General features: G+C 65.5%; 3 protein-coding genes across 9 annotated transcripts; 1 reads left to right on the top strand and 2 right to left on the bottom strand.

Annotated features, from left to right (window-relative positions):
* Positions 1–454: 454 nt before the first annotated feature.
* GSDMD (gasdermin D) lies at positions 455–4710 on the top strand. Of its 4 annotated transcripts, XM_037048934.1 has the most exons (12): positions 455–628; positions 862–1081; positions 1395–1609; positions 1761–1953; positions 2452–2620; positions 2752–2857; positions 3127–3180; positions 3436–3513; positions 3646–3821; positions 3905–4046; positions 4140–4213; positions 4342–4710. In XM_037048934.1, exons 3-12 carry the CDS (start codon positions 1399–1401, stop codon positions 4579–4581), a joined length of 1443 nt encoding a protein of 480 aa, XP_036904829.1. In that variant the 5' UTR covers positions 455–628; positions 862–1081; positions 1395–1398; the 3' UTR covers positions 4582–4710. The 4 variants fall into 4 exon arrangements, with proteins under 4 accessions (XP_036904829.1, XP_036904828.1, XP_036904826.1 ...); XM_037048933.1 differs by lacking the exon at positions 862–1081; XM_037048931.1 differs by lacking the exons at positions 455–628; positions 862–1081 and having other exon boundaries at positions 1094–1609.
* A 735-nt stretch (positions 4711–5445) lies between these two features.
* MROH6 (maestro heat like repeat family member 6) lies at positions 5446–13771 on the bottom strand. Of its 3 annotated transcripts, none has more exons than XM_037048850.1 (14): positions 11990–13771; positions 11619–11771; positions 11286–11440; positions 10539–10656; positions 10180–10364; positions 9961–10098; positions 9735–9849; positions 9481–9624; positions 9238–9411; positions 8875–9042; positions 8527–8646; positions 8180–8282; positions 8029–8094; positions 5446–7891 (listed from the first exon to the last, which is right to left on the bottom strand). In XM_037048850.1, exons 1-14 carry the CDS (start codon positions 12233–12235, stop codon positions 7662–7664), a joined length of 2115 nt encoding a protein of 704 aa, XP_036904745.1. In that variant the 5' UTR covers positions 12236–13771; the 3' UTR covers positions 5446–7661. The 3 variants fall into 3 exon arrangements, with proteins under 3 accessions (XP_036904745.1, XP_036904744.1, XP_036904746.1); XM_037048849.1 differs by having other exon boundaries at positions 9238–9420; XM_037048851.1 differs by lacking the exon at positions 9961–10098 and having other exon boundaries at positions 9238–9420.
* Positions 13772–13852: 81 nt separating this feature from the next.
* NAPRT (nicotinate phosphoribosyltransferase) lies at positions 13853–17140 on the bottom strand. Of its 2 annotated transcripts, none has more exons than XM_037048947.1 (12): positions 16546–16752; positions 16386–16468; positions 16107–16237; positions 15886–16001; positions 15422–15618; positions 15193–15333; positions 14853–14937; positions 14674–14754; positions 14479–14581; positions 14251–14405; positions 14048–14155; positions 13853–13963 (listed from the first exon to the last, which is right to left on the bottom strand). In XM_037048947.1, the coding sequence occupies exons 3-12, from the start codon at positions 16171–16173 to the stop codon at positions 13904–13906; spliced, it is 1113 nt and encodes a 370-aa protein (XP_036904842.1). In that variant the 5' UTR covers positions 16174–16237; positions 16386–16468; positions 16546–16752; the 3' UTR covers positions 13853–13903. The 2 variants fall into 2 exon arrangements, with proteins under 2 accessions (XP_036904842.1, XP_036904841.1); XM_037048946.1 differs by lacking the exon at positions 14251–14405 and adding an exon at positions 16871–17140 and having other exon boundaries at positions 13863–13963; positions 16546–16673.
* Between the last annotated feature and the right edge of the window lie 1121 nt (positions 17141–18261).

Raw genomic sequence — 18261 nt, forward strand, 5'->3', positions numbered from 1 at the left:
TCCTTTCTCTCGCTGCCTACCACTCCATGCGGCCCTGCGCCGGGTGGGTTTCCCGTTTCCTCTGCATTCATCAGCTCTCCAACACGGGTGTGCGCCCAGGTCTTGGCGGTCATGGGCGGTGCTGTAGGACCCCTCGCAGGCAGGCTTTGTGTAGCCGCGGCTTCCTCTCCCTGGGGTACACACCCAGGAGTGGGCTAGATGAGGCGGCGCTAATGGGCCCCCTGCGGTCGCCCGCCCAGTTATCTAGTGCGGCAGGCGGGGCTCCAGGCTTCCTCCCCTGCACGCCTAACGGGTGTGAAGCATCTCATCGTGGTTTGATTCGCTCCTTTCCATGTGCTTGTCGGCCGTTCGTAGTTTTTCTTCGAAAAAATGTCTGCCCGGCCCCTCCGCCTGCTCCAAAGTTTTAGAAAGAAACCGTGGAGCAAGCACCGCTGGCGGGCGGGCGGCGGCTCGGGCATTTCCGGGAGCGCAGGGAGGTCTCGCGCAGCCTCCTCTGGTTTCACTTCTGGGTCTGGCCTCCTGAGCGCTAAGCGCTCCCTCGGCGACTCCGGAGCACACTCCGGGTGACCCCGGCCCAGGGCTTCCTCACCTCGCTTTGTGGGCCTGGAACCTGGGCGCCACGGTTACGGTGAGCTGCACCCCGAGACCCCCTCGCGACCCAGTCACACCGCTCTTGCTGGGTGGGGCAGCGACCTGTTCCCGCCACCCTCCCGCCACCCTCCCAGGACTCCCCACAATACCGAACCAACTTGAGGAAGCCCAGGGCCTCTGGACAGGCGGCCCCCTCACCAGCCAGACCGGATTTGGGCTTGAGTCCAAGGCAGGCCCTCCAGCCGCCCCTTGGCCCGTCTCTGATTGCAGGCCAGCCTGGCGGCCCAGCCACCTCCTCCTGGAGAGCAACTGGCTGGCAGCTCTGCTGCCTGGGGTCCAGGTCTCCTGAGTCCTGGGTTCCTCCACTGTGGTCCCTAACCCCCGAAGTCTCAGCCTTGCAGAGTGGCTCATGAAGCCCAGGCCCAGGGAAGCCCCAGTGGACATGCCTGGGAGCTGGGACATCCCGTCTATCTGTGCCGTGTCCCCAGAGGTGGTGGCCTGTTTCTTCCCTCACCCTGTGGGCACCTCAGTGGGGGGGGCGGACACCTCAGCAGATAGAGCATTGTCCTGGGGTCACGCCAAAGTCCCTCCTCACCCTGCCTTCCCTTGGTGGTGGCCCTACACCCTGCTGGGCTGACAAAGTGATGGAGACCTTGATGGGCAGCCCAGAGCCCCTGGCCCCACCCCCCATCACCCGTAGTCCAGGATGTGCTTGGGCCTGTCGGGCACTCTGGTCCCAGAGCGATGGTGTACCCGGCCTTCCAGCCCCATGGGGCAGGACCTGACCCATCTGCCCTCCTCAGGAGCATGGCATCAGCCTTTGAGCAGGTGGTCAAGAGCGTGGGGCTGGAACTGGACCAGAACAGAGAGCTGGTCCCCGTGTACAGTCTACAGAACTCCGCCAGCTTCCAGCCCTACTGCCTTCTAAGCAGGAAACCAGGCTCCAGGTTCTTCAGACGCTACACGTGTGTCAACTTGTCCATCAGGGACATCCTGGAGCCAGACGTGCCAGAACCAGGTAGCCACTGGCGCTGAGTTGGAGCCCCTCTGGTGGAAGAATGGGGGGGAGGGCAGCCCGCCACCTGCTCTAGGCCCGTTTGAAGGTCCCTGCGCCTGGGAGGACAGGCACAGCAGGGGGGGCGGGCTCCTCAGCTCTGGCCTTGTTCCAGCTGTCGAGCATGTTGGTCCCTTCTACTTCCAAGACACCGTGGATGGGCATCTGGGGGGCAGTGTGGAGGTGTTGGCCCCGGGACAGGGGAAGATCGCAGGCGGGGCCGCAGTGTCTGACAGCTCCAGCGCCTCCATGAATGTGTGTAAGCTGCAAGTGCCCCCCAACACCTGGGTGGCCATGCACCGAGAGAGGTGAGCTGTCGGGACAGGGCTTGGGGAGCTGGGGTACGGACTGAGCCCCAGGTCACTGAGAGGAGGCAGGGCTGCTGGGGTGGAGTGGATATGGGGACAGAGGGACAGTGGCAAGGAAGACTGATACCTCAAGGTAGAGACTGAAACCTGGACCCAGGGAGTGAAGGGAGAGAGCACCCCAGTGCACAGCTGGCAGGGGGTGGGGGCGGTGAGTGCCTCCAAGGCCAGCAGGTGTCCACTTGTCCCTGCCTGACCCTTGTCCCTGTTCCCTGCACCCTTGATCATCCACAGACACTGTCAGGAGTGCCTAGGGCAGGAGTGACAGCCACCCCACCCCACCCTACCGAGCTCCTGGTCCCCTCAGCCTCAAGCCCCTTGTCATCCCTACTGCTGGGCACAAAGACTGAGGCCTGGGGCAGGAAAACCAGTGCCTTGGTGGGGGGGAGGGGAGGACCGTGTGCACCCTGAGCCTCCTGACACACCTGCCTTCTGCCATAGGCGCCTGCGGCAGCCCGAGCACAAAATCCTACAGGAGCTTCGGAAACGTGGCCGTGACGTGTTCGTGGTGACCGAGGTGCTGCAGACCCAGAAGGAGGTGGAAGTCACCCGCACCCACAAGCATGAGGGCTCAGGCCAGTTCTCGCTGCCTGGAGCTATGTGCTTCCAGGTGTGGAGCTCGGGCCGGCCAGGAACACGGTTGGGGGTGGGGCGGGAAGGCCATGTTGCCAGGCAGGGTCACTGCGCCAGCCCACGGCCACCTCCCAAGCCAGCCATTTTAAGCCCAGATCCACCCTTCAGGGCGAGGGCAAAGGTCACCTGAGCCGGAAGAAGACGGTCACCATCCCCTCGGGCACTGTTCTCGCATTCCGGGTGGCCCAGCTAGTATTTACTGGCTCTGAGTGGGGTGAGTCAGGGTTGGGGTGACCTCTGGGGCCCTGACTCTGGGGCAAAGACACAGACTCTGAGGCCTGGGAAGAGCTATCAGCTGGCTGGGGGCGTGAAGGCACCTGGCTGCACAGTCTCCTGACCCTGGTGGCCGAGGGTCCTGCACCCCGGCGTGTGGGTGGCTGGCACATGTGTGCAGAACTGTGCGGGGAGCCCTGCAGATGGGGGGGGGGGCTGGGAGCCCTGGCCGACCTGCCTCCTCCAGCTCTGCTCCTGCTCGGCTGCCAGACATCCTCTTCGTCCCAGAGAGGAAGCAGAGGACCTTCATGCTGCCCCAGACAGGTGAGGCCCGTGGATGCCCCCCAAGCTTGGCCCTGGCAGCCAGGCAAGCGTGCTGGGGCCATCTCCTGCCCAGTGGGATGCAGCCAGCAGACGCCTGAGGGCTGGGCACGTGTGGGTTTGTGCATGCAGGTGTGTGCACCAGTCTAGCAGGGCCACCAGTGCTGTGGTGACTGTGAGGTACTGTGCAGGCCCAAGGGAGGCCTCAGTCCTCTCGGGCTCAGGGACCCACCCCAGCACTGACGAGCTCTGTTGCAGCAGATGACCAGCCACAGCGACTGTTCTCCCTCTCCACCCTACTGAAGTCCATAGGCGATCACCTTAGGCCCCTGTCGGGTCAGTACCTTCTGGAGCACCTCTGGGACCTCCAGTGTGCTCCCTTTCTGCCCCCCCGGGGGTTTCCACTTCCCAACGAGGACTCCCCAGGGCCCCGTGGACACCTGGGCAATGCCAACCCTGTCCCCATAGATGGGCTTGGTGAGGACCAAGTGGTGTCCACGGAAGACTTCCAGGGCCTGCAGGCAGAGGTGAGGGCCTGGGCCGGGTTCCTGGAGAACTTGTCAAAGACCCTGTGTGAGCAGCTGCTGAGGGGCCTGGGGCAGGTGCTGCGGGACGAGCTGGCCCTGCAAACCCTGGAGGAATTGGTGAGGGTGCCCTTGGAGCCGGGGGCTTGGGGACGGGCATGGCCACACTGGCCGCCATGCTCACCAGCCCCCTGTGCCCCCAGCTGGAGCAGGGCCTGAGCTGTGGGCGGGCAGAGCCTCTGCAGGGCCCTGCGGGCCGTGTCCTCGAGTGCCTGGTGCTCTCCTGCGGGACGCTGGTGGAGGAGCTTGCAGGCCCGGTCTCCTACTTGCTGGGAGCGCTGGCTGGTGAGGGGCCCCTGGGGGCAGGGCAAGTGGGGCAAGGGCTGTGGGCTTTTCAGGTGGGCCTTTGAGCCCCCCTCACCCCAGATCTCTCCCCAGCCCTGAGTGAGGCCCAGCGCGTGCTACTGGCCGAGGTGCTGGAGGCTTCAGCCCTGCTGGAGCCCCTCGAGCTGGTGAGGAGGCCCAGATGGGAAAGGGCTGGGGCTATGGGGTGGGGCCCGGGCACCCCTGGGGAGGGGGGGAGGGGCAGGTGTTGGAGGCCCAAGGGCCCTGAGGACAACCTTTCACCTTGTCCCGGCAGGTAGAGAAGCTTTTGGAGCAGAGCTCCCCGTGGCAGGAGCGCAGGGCCCTGTCCCTGCCATCTGGGCTCCCGGTGGGCAGGTGGGGTCCAGAGGTACCTGCCTGGATCCTGCTGGAAGCCTGCGGCCTGGAGCTGCAGGTGGACACCCCCCAGGTGTGCTGGAAGCCAGAGGCCCAGGGCTGCACGTGCGCACTGTATGCCTGCCTGGCCCTGCTGTCCAAGCTGAGCCAGCTCTGCTAGCTGACGTCCAGCCCAGTCACACCTGTCCAGCGGCCAGCCCTGCTCAGGCCAGAGCCCCGCCCAGCCCAGCCGCCACTCAGCACCGGCTCGGGAGCTGGGAGAAGTCAATAAATAGGGAGCACAAAGGCAGCAGGGTCACTGAGTGTTTGCAGGGCCCTCTATCTGGGTGGGGGGTGGGGGTAGTTCCAACAGGACGTGTCTCCCACTGCCTCAGGGACCTTGAGAACACACTGCTGTGGGCAGGGGCCAGTCCTGGGCCCACAGGGGCTGTCGAGGGGGCTGGGGCATGGGTGGCTGGCCGTTCGCCCGTGCCCTGCCAGGTGCGCCTGCTCAGGCTGCAGGACGCAGAGCACCGTAGGGACCCCGTGCTGTGGAGGCGCACCCTGCCTAGGGGTGATGGCAACTGGTCAGCAGGGATTTTTCTCCTCTCTGGGAGCCTGAACAGCCAGGAGGAGTTCACCTCTCCTTGGAGAGGGGCAGAGTCTACCTTTCTCCCTGGGTGGGAAGAGGAGGCCGCTCCCTGTCACGGGGCCAACCAGACACACAGCTTCTGGACTCACTGGAGAGGAGGGACAGTGGGCTTGGCCAGGACACCAACCCCCACACAAACCCAGGACCTGAGCCCATCAGTAACATTAACTTTAAAACTGGCTCTGGCTGGTGTGGCTCAGCAGATTGAGCACCTGCCTGGAAACCGAAGGTTTCACTGGTTCAATTCCCAGTCAGGGCATATGCCTGGATTGTGGGCCAGGTCCCCAATAGGGGGCATGAGAGAGGCAACCACACATTGATGGGGTTTTTCCCTCTTCTCCCTCCCTTCCCCCCCTCCAAAAATAAATAATAAAATCTTTTATTTTTAAAGAAGCAGGTACAGGAGCCCAGCTTCTGGGCCCCAGAAAAACTGCCCTGGGGGCGAGGGGAAAGACAGGTGCCGGCCCACTGCCCCCAAGCCCCATTAGGACAGTCTGGTTTGGGGCGCTCAAGTCCTAGACCCACCTGTGGCCTGGGCCCCCAGGCCACTGGGGTCATTTCACCACCGATATCAAGGCAGGAGGGTTGTCCGTGGAAAGTGGCACGCTCAGATCCACGTCCAGCCCAAGGGTTTGGCTACGGCCAGCGGAGCCAATGGGCCTGGTCAGCCTGGACACTCGCAGACCAAAGATGCTGGCCTGGGGTGGGGCTGTGGCACTGTCACAGCTGTAGGGGCAGCCCTGGTGAAGCAGGCCATTGAGCCACCCGGGGCCTTCTGGGGACCTCAGCAGAGAAGTCCCCAAGAAGGGTCCCACTCCCAGGGCCCAGCAATCGTCCGGCCTTCAGGAACCTCCTTCTGGCAGGCCGAACATCCAGCAGGCTGCCAGGTACTGGGTGGGGCCAAAGTAGGGGCAAGGTGGACACGAGACTGTGAGCAGGCAGGCTGGCTGTGTTGTGCAAGAGAGAGCCTGGGACAGGGCAGGATGTGGGCTCCCTGCAGAAGCAGCCAGGCCCCCCACCTGAGGTGGGCCCTCCTTTCACCGGGGCGCCACTGTGGGGTTGGCCACTGGCCTGTGCATTGTGCTGTGCAAAGCGGAGGAGCGTGTGTCTGGTAGGAACGCTCACCCTGGCTCTGGCTCTTGGCCTGTAAGGAGAGGCTTCCACTGGGGGGTCCACAAGTCTCCTGTTGAGCCAGCCCCAGGCCCAGCCTGTGGGCGGGGGCTCCTTGCAGACTCCCGCTGCAGGACAAAAACCCAGTCCCAAGAGGCCTCTGACAGGCGACAGGCGACAGGCTGGCTGGAGAACCCCTAAAGCCAAGACAGGCATCGGGGACACACCTACTGCCTCCTACTCCTTCTCAGGGCCCTGGGGGCCTCCTGACGTGTCCCTCCCCACATGCACGCTTCCTGTAGTTTAATCTCGTCTGGAACAGGCTTTGTGGGACCTGAACTAACACTTCAAACCTCGGTCCTGTTCCTACACACACCAAGCCCTAGGATGCCCTGTATGAGACCCTGACCCCTTCCGACGGGGCTCCGATGCTGGCACCCGGGACTCCTGCACACACGTTGCCTTTTCTGTAACCCCAGCCTGAGTCTGATCTTGGACCAGGCCCAGAGCGTCTGGACCACACCTGCAGCCCAGACCCATGTCCCAGACAGATGCCGGGCTCCTGTGATCCATGTGACTTGACTTCAGATGCGTTCCCTAGGAGCTGGCAGGACCCTGGCCTTCCCCCAGAGGCCGCCAGCCTGGAGGCAAAGAGGCTGTGTCAGTAGAGGCCTCTCCAAGACAGCAGCTTGCAGGGAGGGGCTTGAAAAGCAGTTGGGGGGGGAGTCGCCGTGCTGGGTGGAGGAGCCCACCACAGCCCTGTGCTCTTGGTCAAGGCTTGGGAGGCCTCCAGGGGGGCTCTTTCCCTGAATGTCCCGTCACACCTTCCTCACTCAACCCCTCACAGGTGCTGTGGTGCCAGCGTGCAGGCTCAGTCTGGTGGGCACATAGATGCTGGTACCCCACACCTGAACCCACAGGTAGAACCCCAGGCCTGTGGTGTCCAGTGGAGAGGTCAGGGATGCCCTCTGCAGAAGGTTCAGGTGGGGTCTAGTCTGATGACTGGGAGTGCAGAAGCACGAGAGAGAGATGAGGGGCAACAGGTGTGGACAAGAAGTCATCCCAGGACAAGGGCTGACAAGGAGTGGGGCACATGACAGGGCTGGTGGGTGGCCAGCAGGGTACGGAGGCCAGTGGGGCGGGGCCCAGGAAGCCCCAGGAGCTCACAGGGCTTCACAGTGTCCTCCACCGGACTTCTCCTTGGAAGGTCAGGTGTCATGCAGGCCAGGGGGCTGGGAGAACCGCAGGCTTGAGGAGGGATAGGTGGGCCTGCAGGTGCAGGGGCTGAGGGTGAAATGGTGCTCGGACAGAAGCGCTGACGTCCTTCTGAGGAACATGGCCACAGCAGCAGAGAGCTCCTGCTGAGGAGGCCCGGCCCTGGGGTGGGGCAATACCAGCACCCCCGGCCAAGGCTGGCCACAGAGAGGTCGGGTGCCAGATGCAGATCCTGAGCCCTCGCTGGACTGGGCCCCCACCCAGAGTTCAGCCAGGGTTCAGGCTCAGCCAGGGCCAGGGCAGCCCCACCGCCCTGCAAGGCTCCGACGCCGGAAGGGGCTATCCGGGTAGATGGGCGGGGGCCGGGAGCAGCGGGTGGGGCTCCCGCGGAGACTGGGGAAGTGCAGGCCCTGCCGACAGCCCTGTGCGCGGGACAGCAGCGCCACCTGCTGGGAAGACACCTGCGCAACGGCGACCACGGCCAACTCGCGGTCGCTCTGCAGCTGCCCCAGGCCTGCGAGAACAGTAGAGTAGCTCAGGAAGGGCCACCACGCCGCGCCCCAGGACCCCTGGCACATGCATTCCCACCCACTCAGCCCAAGCACCCACCGCCTCCCTAGGACCGCACGCCCTGGCAAGTTGGGCCCTCACCCTGGAACAGGGAGTCCAGCAGGTCCGAGCTGATGTGGCTGGGGCTGCTGTGATGGACAAGGAAGCCTGGGCAAAGCAAACCTGTGAGTGCTGGCCCCACAGTCCCAGAACTCGGGGTACGAGGGACAGCGTGACACCTGGACTGCCTCACCTATGAGCATGGCCGCTGCCCGGCGCAGAGGGTCCTCTGGGCTCCTCAGGTAGCCCTGGGTCTGGCTCAGGAAGCCGGGCACATGGCTCGGGTACCACTGAACCTGGGGACGGAAGGGCTCACAGCAGGACAGGAGGACCAATCCTGCGTGGAGAGGAGGTGAGCGCAGAGGCTGGTGTCCCTGGGGAGCTTCGAGGGCAGGGGGTCAGGGCCTGAGGCCTTAGACCTGCCACCACCTTGGCTGGGAGGGTGGAAAGACTCCGTTTGGGGGAAAGAGAGTGGCCCCAGTGTACAGAGGACTGAGCGGGCAGCTGGCCATACCCTGTCACTGTCTTCCCCCTACTGACCAGACGGTGGCAGATGTGGCTTAGAGCCTCAGGGCTGTCGTAGTGGGCCACAGTGACCACCTCCTCCAGCAGGCCCCAGCGCAGGGCTCGGTCACAGCGAGCCAGGGTCCACTCTGAGCTCTGGGACATGGGAAGAGAAGAGGGTTAGGGGCCCAGAAAGTAGCAGAGGTGGCCTGAGCGTGGCCAGCATGAGAGTTGGGGAAGTCCAGGGCAGGAGTCCCAGGAACCTGGGAGCCCGTGTGGCCTGCACCTGAAGTCCTTGGGGAAGTCCCTGACCTGCCACCTTGGGAGAGGTAGTGGGATTGGATGGGGACAGAAGCGCTGGGGCCGTCTTGGGGGGTAGCTGACCTCAGCAGCATCCAGGCTAGGGTCATGCAGGCGCAGCAGCAGCGGCACCAGACTCTTCAGCACCAGCTTCCGTAGGGGGCCTCGGAGCCCCACCCGGAGCCCGCCCTGGCCACGCCGCACCAGTGTCCCGAGGAGCCCAGTCGCCGAGGCTCGGACTGAGTCTCGGGCCTGTGTGCAAGACCAGCTGTCAGCTGCCAAGGCAGAGCCCGCAGCTAGAGGGGCTGGGGATACTGGCTGCCTGGGGGCGTGACCTGGGGGTGGAGCAAGGAAACTGCCAGGTTGGGACGGAGCCTAAGGGGGGGAGCCTGGTGAGGGGGCTGTGCCCTGGAGGGGCGGGGCGGGACGGGACGGGGCGGGGCTCACGTCATCCAGCAGTGGTGGGAGACGTAGCCCCAGCTCTGTGCTCAGGCGTCGCACCGGGGCCCGCGGTTGCAGCAGTATCCTCCTTAGCGCGCCCAGCGCTGCTCCCACGAGTCGCACATCACCCTCACCCAACGCACCCAGGAGCGCGGGCAGCAGCACAGTCACGTGTCGCACCTGCGCAGTCTGGGATTGTGGGCGGCCACCCTCAGACCCCGCCCAATCCCACCCGGCCCCGAGCCTCACCTTCCCATGGTTCAGCGCTAGATGGCCGAGGCCAAGCAGGCCCAACCAACGCACTGTGGGCTCAGGGTCGCCCTGCCAAGCGCGGAGCCTCTCCAGGATGACCTCCTCCTGAAGGAGCCGCGTGGTGGGCCGGCTCTGCAACAGCTGGGTCGGGGGACAGGGAGTCAGCGTACTCACATTCCTGGTGCAGGCGGCGACACTTAAGTGCCTAGTCCTCTGTCACCCTTCGCCAGCCCTCCCGGAAACAGGCTTACCCCGGTGAAGAAGGCCATAGCCGTAAGGCGCTGAGTGTCGTCGGTGCTGCGCAGCCGGGGCAGCAAGTCAGCGAACAGGCCCCGCAGGTGATGGTCCGCATGGGCCACCATGGCGCTGGGATGGGGTGAAATGGGAACCCTCCCTCTGCTTATGGCCTCACCCTTGGAGAGCCCCTACCTGGCCCCCCTCATGCCCCTGCCTCTTCCCCCACTCCTCTGCCCACACCTGGACAGCAGCAAGACACCCTCCAGGTGGGTGTGGGCTCCCACCAGCCTCCTCCAGCCTCCAGCCTGCTCCATGCATGTGACCACCATGCGGCCGCCATCCCCGGTGAGCAGGGCCTTCAGGGCCTCGACTGTGCAGCTGGGTGTGGGGCAGTGAGGGGAGGCCCATGAGGGGAGGGGGGACTGGGCCGGCCCTCACTGCCCCAGCGCGTGCCCTTACCTGGTGTGGCTGCGTGGTGGCCCACGGTGGGACGGGGCCCAGACCTCGAGGGCATCAGGGGCGCGTGGGCCCTGGGCCAGCTCATGCAGCTGTGTGACCAGGGCCAGAAGGAGGTGTGGGTAGAAGCCCCGGGTCGCACCCACGCAGCCAGACACAGACAGCATCTCCCCAAGGGCGCGGGTGGCCTGTGGAGTGAGCAATCCCTCGGGCTCAGCCACATTGTGGATGCTTAGGGGACATTATGGATGGGTGGGGCTCAGGCAAGACCCCCCTGCCCCTGGGCCCTGTGGCCCAGCTCACCCGCCCCCTTGGGCTGGGGGTGGGGGCAACCCCTGGCAGTGCTGGCTGGAGTCACCTACTGCCAGGGCCTCCTGCTTGGGTCCAGCTGCGCCCTTCAGTGCCCACAGCAGTTGCACCAGCACGTGGCCGTTCACGCGCTGGTTCCGGCTCAAGCTGCGCCACAGCTCAGCCGCTGCCCTGGGGGTGTGGGGCTGTGAGGCCAGGTCCCTGCCGGCAGGCCAGGAGACCCCAGGTCCGGTGGAGGTGACACTAAGACTCTAGTGGGGGGGCGGGGACCGGTAAACCACCCCTCCCCCCCCCAAGTCCTTCCACTGCCAGAGAAACAGCACGGGGCACCTGCGCAGACCACACAGTGCGGGGCCGAAGGGTCATTTGCCAGAGTAGGCTGCTCAGGCCCTGTCAGACCAGCCTCAGGGACGCACACATGGCATTACCGACAGTCACTCAGAGAGTGTAGCCGGACACCCTCACCCGGGGCAGGTCACACTGAAGAGCCAGGGGTGTAGGGACAGAAGCCACCTGGTCACTGCCGTACAGTGCCCTCCCCCCCGCACCCTCCCCCCCTCCACTCCAGAGGTGACCAGGGGGAGAATTTAGGCCCCAAGCCAGGAACCCATCACCAGAGACCTCAAGGTGGGAGGGGTGGGGAAGTAGAGGGGGCAGGGGTGGGGGAGAAGGAATCGGGAGGTCCTGCCCCCTCCACCACCTGCCATGCTGGGGCCAGACTCCACAGCCACGCAGGAAGGGGAAGGAAGCCGCTTGGGGCTGTCAGGGCGAGGCCCTGGCTAGGGGGAGGAGCAGGTTACCGGTCGGGGGGCAGTGAGCAGGGCAGCAGTGCGCACACCACGTCCCGGGAGTGCTCCAGGGCCAGCGAGCTCAGCACCCGCAGGGCTGCCCGCCGAGGCCGCCCCTCAGCCAGGCCGGACACCTGTGCCAGCAGCCCGCGCACCAGGGCATGCACCTAGTATGGAGAGGCAGGTGTCAGTGGCCAGACTGCCTCGTTCCTGGCTGCTGCCCCTGTACCCTCTCTGGCCAGAGGCAGCCTGGGATGGCCTTTGTGTCAGACTGCCTGCTTCAACCACCCAACCTTGGAGGGGAGCCGGGTAGAGGTTTCTGGGGGCCAGAAGGAGGGTGCTGACCTGGTCCTCCAGCCGTTCCCCGCGGGCTTCCAGGGCCGAGGACAGGGTGAGTGCTGTCACTTGTGTCCCCGAAAGGCCAGCCTCTTCCAGGCAGGCAGCTGTGTACAACGCCAGGTCGGAGAGGGCCCTCTCCTCCCGGGAACTCTGGGGGGGCTATGGTGGGGAGTGGGGTGCATGAAGTCCCCTTGCCTCTCCCAGCTCTTCTCACCAGGCCCCATTCCCCGTCCCCAACGCCACCTGGCCCCATGAAGTCCTCTGTGCTCTCACTGTTCCCCAGACTGCTCAGCCCCCATTCCTGTGCCCAGCTTCCCCTTTTTTCAGTCCTCCTGTCCCCCAGACCTTCCCCCCAGCCTTTGTCCCCTCCCATTCACCTGCTGGGGCCCCTCAGGGGCCAGGTCCTGTGCATGGGGTGGGGAGCAGGGCTCTCGGGCAGCTGGGGGGTTGGTGGGTACACTTCCAGGCTCTGCCTCAGGCTCCAGCTCAGGTTCGGGCTCCGGGTCCTCAGAAGGAGCTGCCACGCGCTCTCCCTGGCTGGCCCGGATCCCTTCAGCCAGGGCCGCCAGGGTTAGAGCTCCCACAGGGGCTCCCCGGGCCCGGCCCCACACACCCCCAGCCATGGCCACCACACACAGCCCTCAGTGGGGCAGGCCTGCAGCCTGCCAAGGGTCCTCCCAGGAAGTCCTGCCCAGGCCTGACCTAGAAGCAGGTTCTGGGTGGGCGGGGCCAGGGATGGGTGTGGGCCTGCGTGTTTGCTCTGTGTATGTGGGGACTGGGGAGCCACCCAGAGGTGTCCCCAGGCAGGGTGCCACTGGAGATTGGGAAGGACCCTCCTCCCTGGGATGCTGGTGGCGAGTGGCCAGCCTGAGCCTGTGTGTCTGGGGCCTGGCTCTGCCCCCACTGCCCCAGGGCTCTGGAGAATGGCCGAGACCCCGGGGACAGCTGACAGGCAGGAGGAAGGGAGGAAGGGCCCTTGCCCCTGACCTCCACTTCTCTGGGCAAGGGTTCCAGGGAAAGCACGGACAGTCCTGAGGAGGACCCGGTGGGGTCCAGAAGTCTGGGCCCAGCCCTGAGCTGAGTCTGGTCCAGGCGGAGCCACTGCATTCCTGCCCAGCCAGACATCCTGGGGACAGGGACGCCTGGGTGAGCGTCCACCACCTCGGAACCTGGGGCTGAGCCAGTGAGGCAGGAGGAGCCACACGGGCTGCCTCCTGGGCACTCCTGCCGGTGACCTCCATCCTCGCGGTGCCCCCGCCCCAGGGCCAGGCCACAGGGTTCCTGGACTCGGGCACCTGGGCAGTGAGCACACAGCTGAGCAGCAGAGACCTGCAGGTACCTTGGGGCCTGATTCAGCTGGGGTGTGTGTGTGTGTCTCCAAGCCTCCACACTCATCAGGACTGGCCTGACCAGGCCCTGTCCCCAATCTCCGCTGTCACCCTAACCCAGCGACATAACAGGCATTGCCCATACTGACCCCAGGGAGCCAGAAGAGCCGGTCCAGCGAATACCTGAGCAAGCGGAAGTGCTCTGGGCAGCACCCCAGCCAGCCAGCATTCCTGCACGCCCTCATCTGCCTGGACAGGCCCCACCCCCACCGTATGCACCCCCCGGAGCCCAGAGCCTCTGCCCTGAGCAGCCCCTCCTGGACCCTCAACCTTTTCACCAGCTCTCCCTGCCAGGCCTGCTGGGCCAGGAGCTGGTCCCCAAGGCCAGGGCCTGGCTGACCACGAAGCAGATGCCAGAAGAGAGAGCCGTGTGGGTAGAGCCCAGGGGCACAAGGTCCCCCAGGCAGAGCCGTGCAGGCCTGGTGGTGGCAGCAGCAATAGCAGCAGCAGCAGCAGCAGGGGACACCTGGGCTTCTCTTTTCCGTGGGAACCTTGAAGTATCCCACTGACCCAGGTGTTGTATTTAAACACAGGTGACCCTCGGTATGGCACCTCCCTGGACCCCACGGCTCCCGCTCCTGAGCTCTGAGCCTGTGGCAGGGAGGGGCTTTCCAAGGAACTCCTGCCACTCCAAGGTGGGCACCAAAGCCATCCCTTTTCCTGAGGCCCCGCCTCCCCTATGACCCAGTCCCCGAGGCCCAGCTCCCCAGGCTCAGTGGCATTCCATGCCACCTGCAGGGTCACAGAATCGGCACAGGGCAACCTCCCCGCCCTGGCCAGGCATGGGCCTGCCACCACACTGCCCTGAAGGTCGGTGGCAGCCCCGGAGTAAGAAAAGACTCAAACAAATTGTGGGGGGCAGCGAGCAGTCGTATTAACTCCGCACACCAGTCAAGGGCTCTCTCAGGGGGCCCCAGCACTCAGTCTGCACAGCAGGGCCTGCAGCTTCTCAGACAGCGCCACCTGCAGGGACGGGAGGAGGGGACACTGGGTGGCCGCTGGGGCAGAGGGCACACAGGCAGTGGCAGAGGCCGGTCCTCCACACACCTGGTAAGGTGCAGGCTGTTCCAGCCGCCTGTGATCAGGGCTGAGACGGCTCAGGCACAGCTGGGCGAAGGCTCTGGACTCGGCCAGAGACGGGAGGGGCTTGCACAGCTGGGGCGAGAGGGAAGGAGAGAACTGGCTCAGGGCCCAGGGTCAGGGCTGGGTCTGGGCGGCAGGTGCAGGCAAGGGGTGGGTGAAGTGGTCACCTGTCCCTGCTGGACCCAGAGCTGCAGGAGGGGCTCCACCTGGGCTGGCCTCACAGTACAGGGCTCCCGGGCCCCTCGTGGCCAGACCCTCAGCTCCTGGCCAGCCCTGGGCGGGGGCTCCTCTGCCAACTGCAGCACATCCAACAGCGGAGTCCCTGTGTACAGAGGGGACCAAGAATGACCTGGGGGCCTGGGGCCTTGAGGGGCACAACAGGAGGGGCGCCTCACCGTCAGGGCCTAGGAGCCGGAAGGCCGACTTGCTCCCCGGCAGCGTCTGCTTCTCGGGGTCCTCAGTTAGCTTCATCCGTGGCTGGCCTCCCACGGACACCAGCTGTGAGGACAGGGTGTTGGGAGAGCTAGACCCTTCTACCCCAGCCCCTGACCCCCACGGCCAGCGCCCCGGGCCCCAGGCCCTGTGCCCACCTTGTAGACGCAGCCCAGAGAAGGCTGGCGGGGGCAGGTAACCACGCTGGTGCCAATGCCGATGACATTCACCTCGCTGCCCTGGAGGACAGCGGAGGAGAGGCCCTGAGCTCAGCCAGCACTCGAATGCTCAGAGACCCCCCAGCAGCCCCCTTAACCCCTGCCCTGCCCTGCCCCACCTCCTGGGCCAGCCGGGCCAGCTCCTCCTCGTCAATGTTGTTGCTGACAGTGATGGGGACTGTCTGCAACCAGGGCACCTGGAACCTGGGGGGCAGGGAGGCAGTTCCCAGAAGTCCTGACCACACATCCTGTGGGAGAACCTGCCTGCCCCCACCCACACGAGCCCCCATGTCTCCATGGACACCAAAGCTCCCAGACTAAAGCTCCCGTGGTGGGAAGGGCAGGGTCCCTAACCCTAACCCATCCTCCCCTCTGCCCCATGCCCATGTGGGTGCCCCTGCACGGGACTCTCAACAGGCACAGCACGCCCCCGCACCCCCCGCCTCGGCCCCAACGCACTGGGCTGCGGTGGTCCGGAACAGCCCTCGGACCTCCTGGGCTTGCTGGCGCAGGTCACCGCTGTCTAGCCTCACGCCCACAGCCTGGTAGCCCAGCTCACCAAGGGCCAGGGCTACGGCCAGAAAGTTGGGAAGACCGCTTCTGTAGGCAGGGGTAGGCAGGGGCAAGCAGGTGGGGAGGCTGCAGCTGCTCTACTGAGCCCCCCCCCCCGGGGGTGCTCGGGCCTCACCTCCTCACACTGTAGGTGTCCAGCAGGCCCTGGAAGGCCCGGGGAAAGGCCAGGGCATAGGCCACAAAGGCTGCCCGCTCCCCCGGGTGTGGCTCCTGCACCCCCAGCCCCAGGTGGGCACATACTCGCTCCAGCCATGCCTCCACGAGGGTGGCCAGGTCCACTCTGGGGCCCTGACCAGCAGCTGGAGCCAACATCTAGGGAGAGGGGTCAGTGAAGGGCTGGGGACTCCGAGGGCAGAGTGCGGTCTGGTTCACACCTGGCTGAGAGTCTGATCAGGGGTAATGCCACCTGCCGGCCACCTTCCCAGTACAGCACTGTGGCTACACACCCTGGGTGGCTTGGTGGCCCTGACAAGTCATCTGCCCTGGAACTGAACAGGGATCGGACCACCCCTCCTCTAGGCAAGGGCAGGCCTTGGGGTTTGCTCTCTGGAGTTCAGCAGGGGAGACAAGGGTACTGACCGGGTCAGGGGGCACCTCGGTGCCTGAAAAGGAAGTGACGAAGGAATGCGCCAGGGTTCCTGCCACCGGCACACCCCTCAGCTGTCCTGCCAGCACGTTGCTGCTGCCATCGAAGCCTAGGCCAGAAAATCGCGCAGGGTTGGGGGACTTCAGGCCATGGGTCGGCAGGGCTCTCAGGCCCGGCCTCCTGCTTTGCCACCCCTCTATTCCCTGACCCTTACCCCCCAGGTAGCTGTAGGTGGAGGCCGTGAGGCCCCCGTCAGGGCCCTGAGCGCGCCGCAGCCCCATCTCCAGCAGCCGCTTCTCTGGCCCCGCGATTAGGCGAAGCCGCGCCGCGTTGGTAGCAATTAGGCTGTGGGGAGCAAGTGAGCAGGAGACCCTGCGCCTCAGCCATGAAGGAACTCGGACCCAGCGCACAGAGTCACAGCCACACCCGCAAGGGCCAGCCCTCCGAAGTCCGAGCTTTGGCTCTGTCACGCCCGGCTGCTGGTGGGCCCCACCTGGCATAGCTGACTAGGCAGAGGAGGGGAGTCTCGAGCAGCTGCACCACCAGGAGCGGCCCCGACACCTGCAGCAGCGGTACCTGCGGGTAGGGTGTCAGCTGGCAGCCCCACAACCTCATTCGGGTCCACCCCTCCGCCCCGTTCAGCCCGCACTCACGCCGGGGAAGGCGAGAGAGCCCTCTGGCAGGGCCCGCACCGTCACCCCGGAGCAGTCAATGGCCCGGAGGTGCTCGAAGAACTCGGGGTCAGTGTCTGCAGGCAACACCGAGGCCAAGAACTGCACATCTGGGAGCAACAAAGGCACTCGTGGGCTGGGGCAAGCGTGCAGGCGGGGGACGCGGGGGGCAGGGGGGGTAGGTTGCCGGGCCTCGTTTAGGCACGGGGAAAGGCTCGTCGGTGTGTCTTGTTGCAGATGGGGGCGCTCGTCCAGCAGGAGGGGCCTGTCTGGGGGCTGGGGTGCCTGGCAATGAAGTAGGGGGTACCTGCGTCACGAAAGTGGAAGGTGTGCAGGAAGCGCACGCAGTCGCGTAGCCCCGCAGCCAGAGCGAAGGCGCCGCCAAACGGGCAGTGGCGGAAAAAGAGCTCAAACTCGGCGAGGTCGTGCGCCCGGCCTGCACGCCAGTAGCCCAGCGCCATGGTGGCCTGGTAGAGGTCAGTGAGCAGCGGTCGCGCCGCGGCGCGCCCCTCAGGCTCCTGCTCCGCCATCTTGCCCCAGCACCCGGACTCGGGCCTCCCCGCCCCAGCCGGCCCACGTGACACCCCCCCTGCCCAATAGTCTGTATCCGGAGCCTACAAATCACGCTGCGCCGCAATCCGGGAGCTCGGAGGGTGGGGACACTCGGGACGCAACCACCTTTCCCGAAAGGGGTGGGATAGCTCTGCCGACTTCTGGATAGGAGAGGAGTGCTGGCGGCCAGACCAGGACTGACACGGTATGTGTCTGCCATCCAGGTCATCCCAGGTCCTCTTAGCCCCTCCAGGCTTGGCCCCCTCCCGCGCTCCCACAACCTGCCTCGGGTGCAGTGGTAACTCCACCTCTAGCTCGATTTCGCCCCACCCCACTAGAAGCCAACCCTAGGGAGCCAGGGCAGGAGACAGAAGCAAGTCCAAACTGAGCTCCTGCATTTGGGTGCCGCCCACACTGTGCTCCGGAACCGGCCACCCTGGGGCCCACCCCCAGTGAGCGTCCAAGTCCTAGGTCCTGCACCGAGCCCCCCACCACTAAGGGGAGCATTCATCCCGGTGTGGTTCAGAGCCCTGGAGACCAGCTCTGGATGGTAGTAACTGCAGCCCCCACTTTCCAAGTGGGGAGCACAGCCATCTCGCCAGCCATGCTGGCCAGTCCAGGGGAGGGACGGGGAGCATCTTAAGCACTGACAGACAGGGCGGGCAGAGGTGCAGTGTGTGGGACTTGCCCAGGGCTCAGGTCTCCAGCAGGTGGAGCAGCCAGGCAGTGCGCTGGGGAGATAGGACTGAGTGAGGGCCAAGGCTGGGAGACAGGGTCCCACACAGGCTAAGGGCTGGTGGGGCAGGTGTCTGGTCACAGCAGCAGGGCCGGGCTGGCCCCCCTCGCTCCCTAAGAGGAAGCACAGCAAGGAATGGAGCAAGAGGAGGCCATGTGGTGGATGGAGGGCTGGGACACTGCCCGCCTCCTTCCTGGCTTCAGCAGCTGGAGCTGGACATGGCACTCGATGGGTGACTGAAGACAGCTGGGCACCGAGGGATGGGGCAGAGAAGGGGCAGAGAAGGGGCAGGCGGAGGTCACGGCCACGAGAAGGCTGTGCAGAGGCCAAGAAAGGGGAGGCCGGCAGCGGCCACCAGAACCACCAATGTAGGACAGGTGGGGCCCGGGTGGTACGCTCCTGAGGCTGGG

The sequence above is a fragment of the Sturnira hondurensis genome, unplaced genomic scaffold (genome assembly GCF_014824575.4).
Source record: "Sturnira hondurensis isolate 20B ecotype Veracruz unplaced genomic scaffold, ASM1482457v3 Scaffold0006413, whole genome shotgun sequence".
Classification (NCBI taxonomy): Eukaryota; Metazoa; Chordata; class Mammalia; order Chiroptera; family Phyllostomidae; genus Sturnira; species Sturnira hondurensis.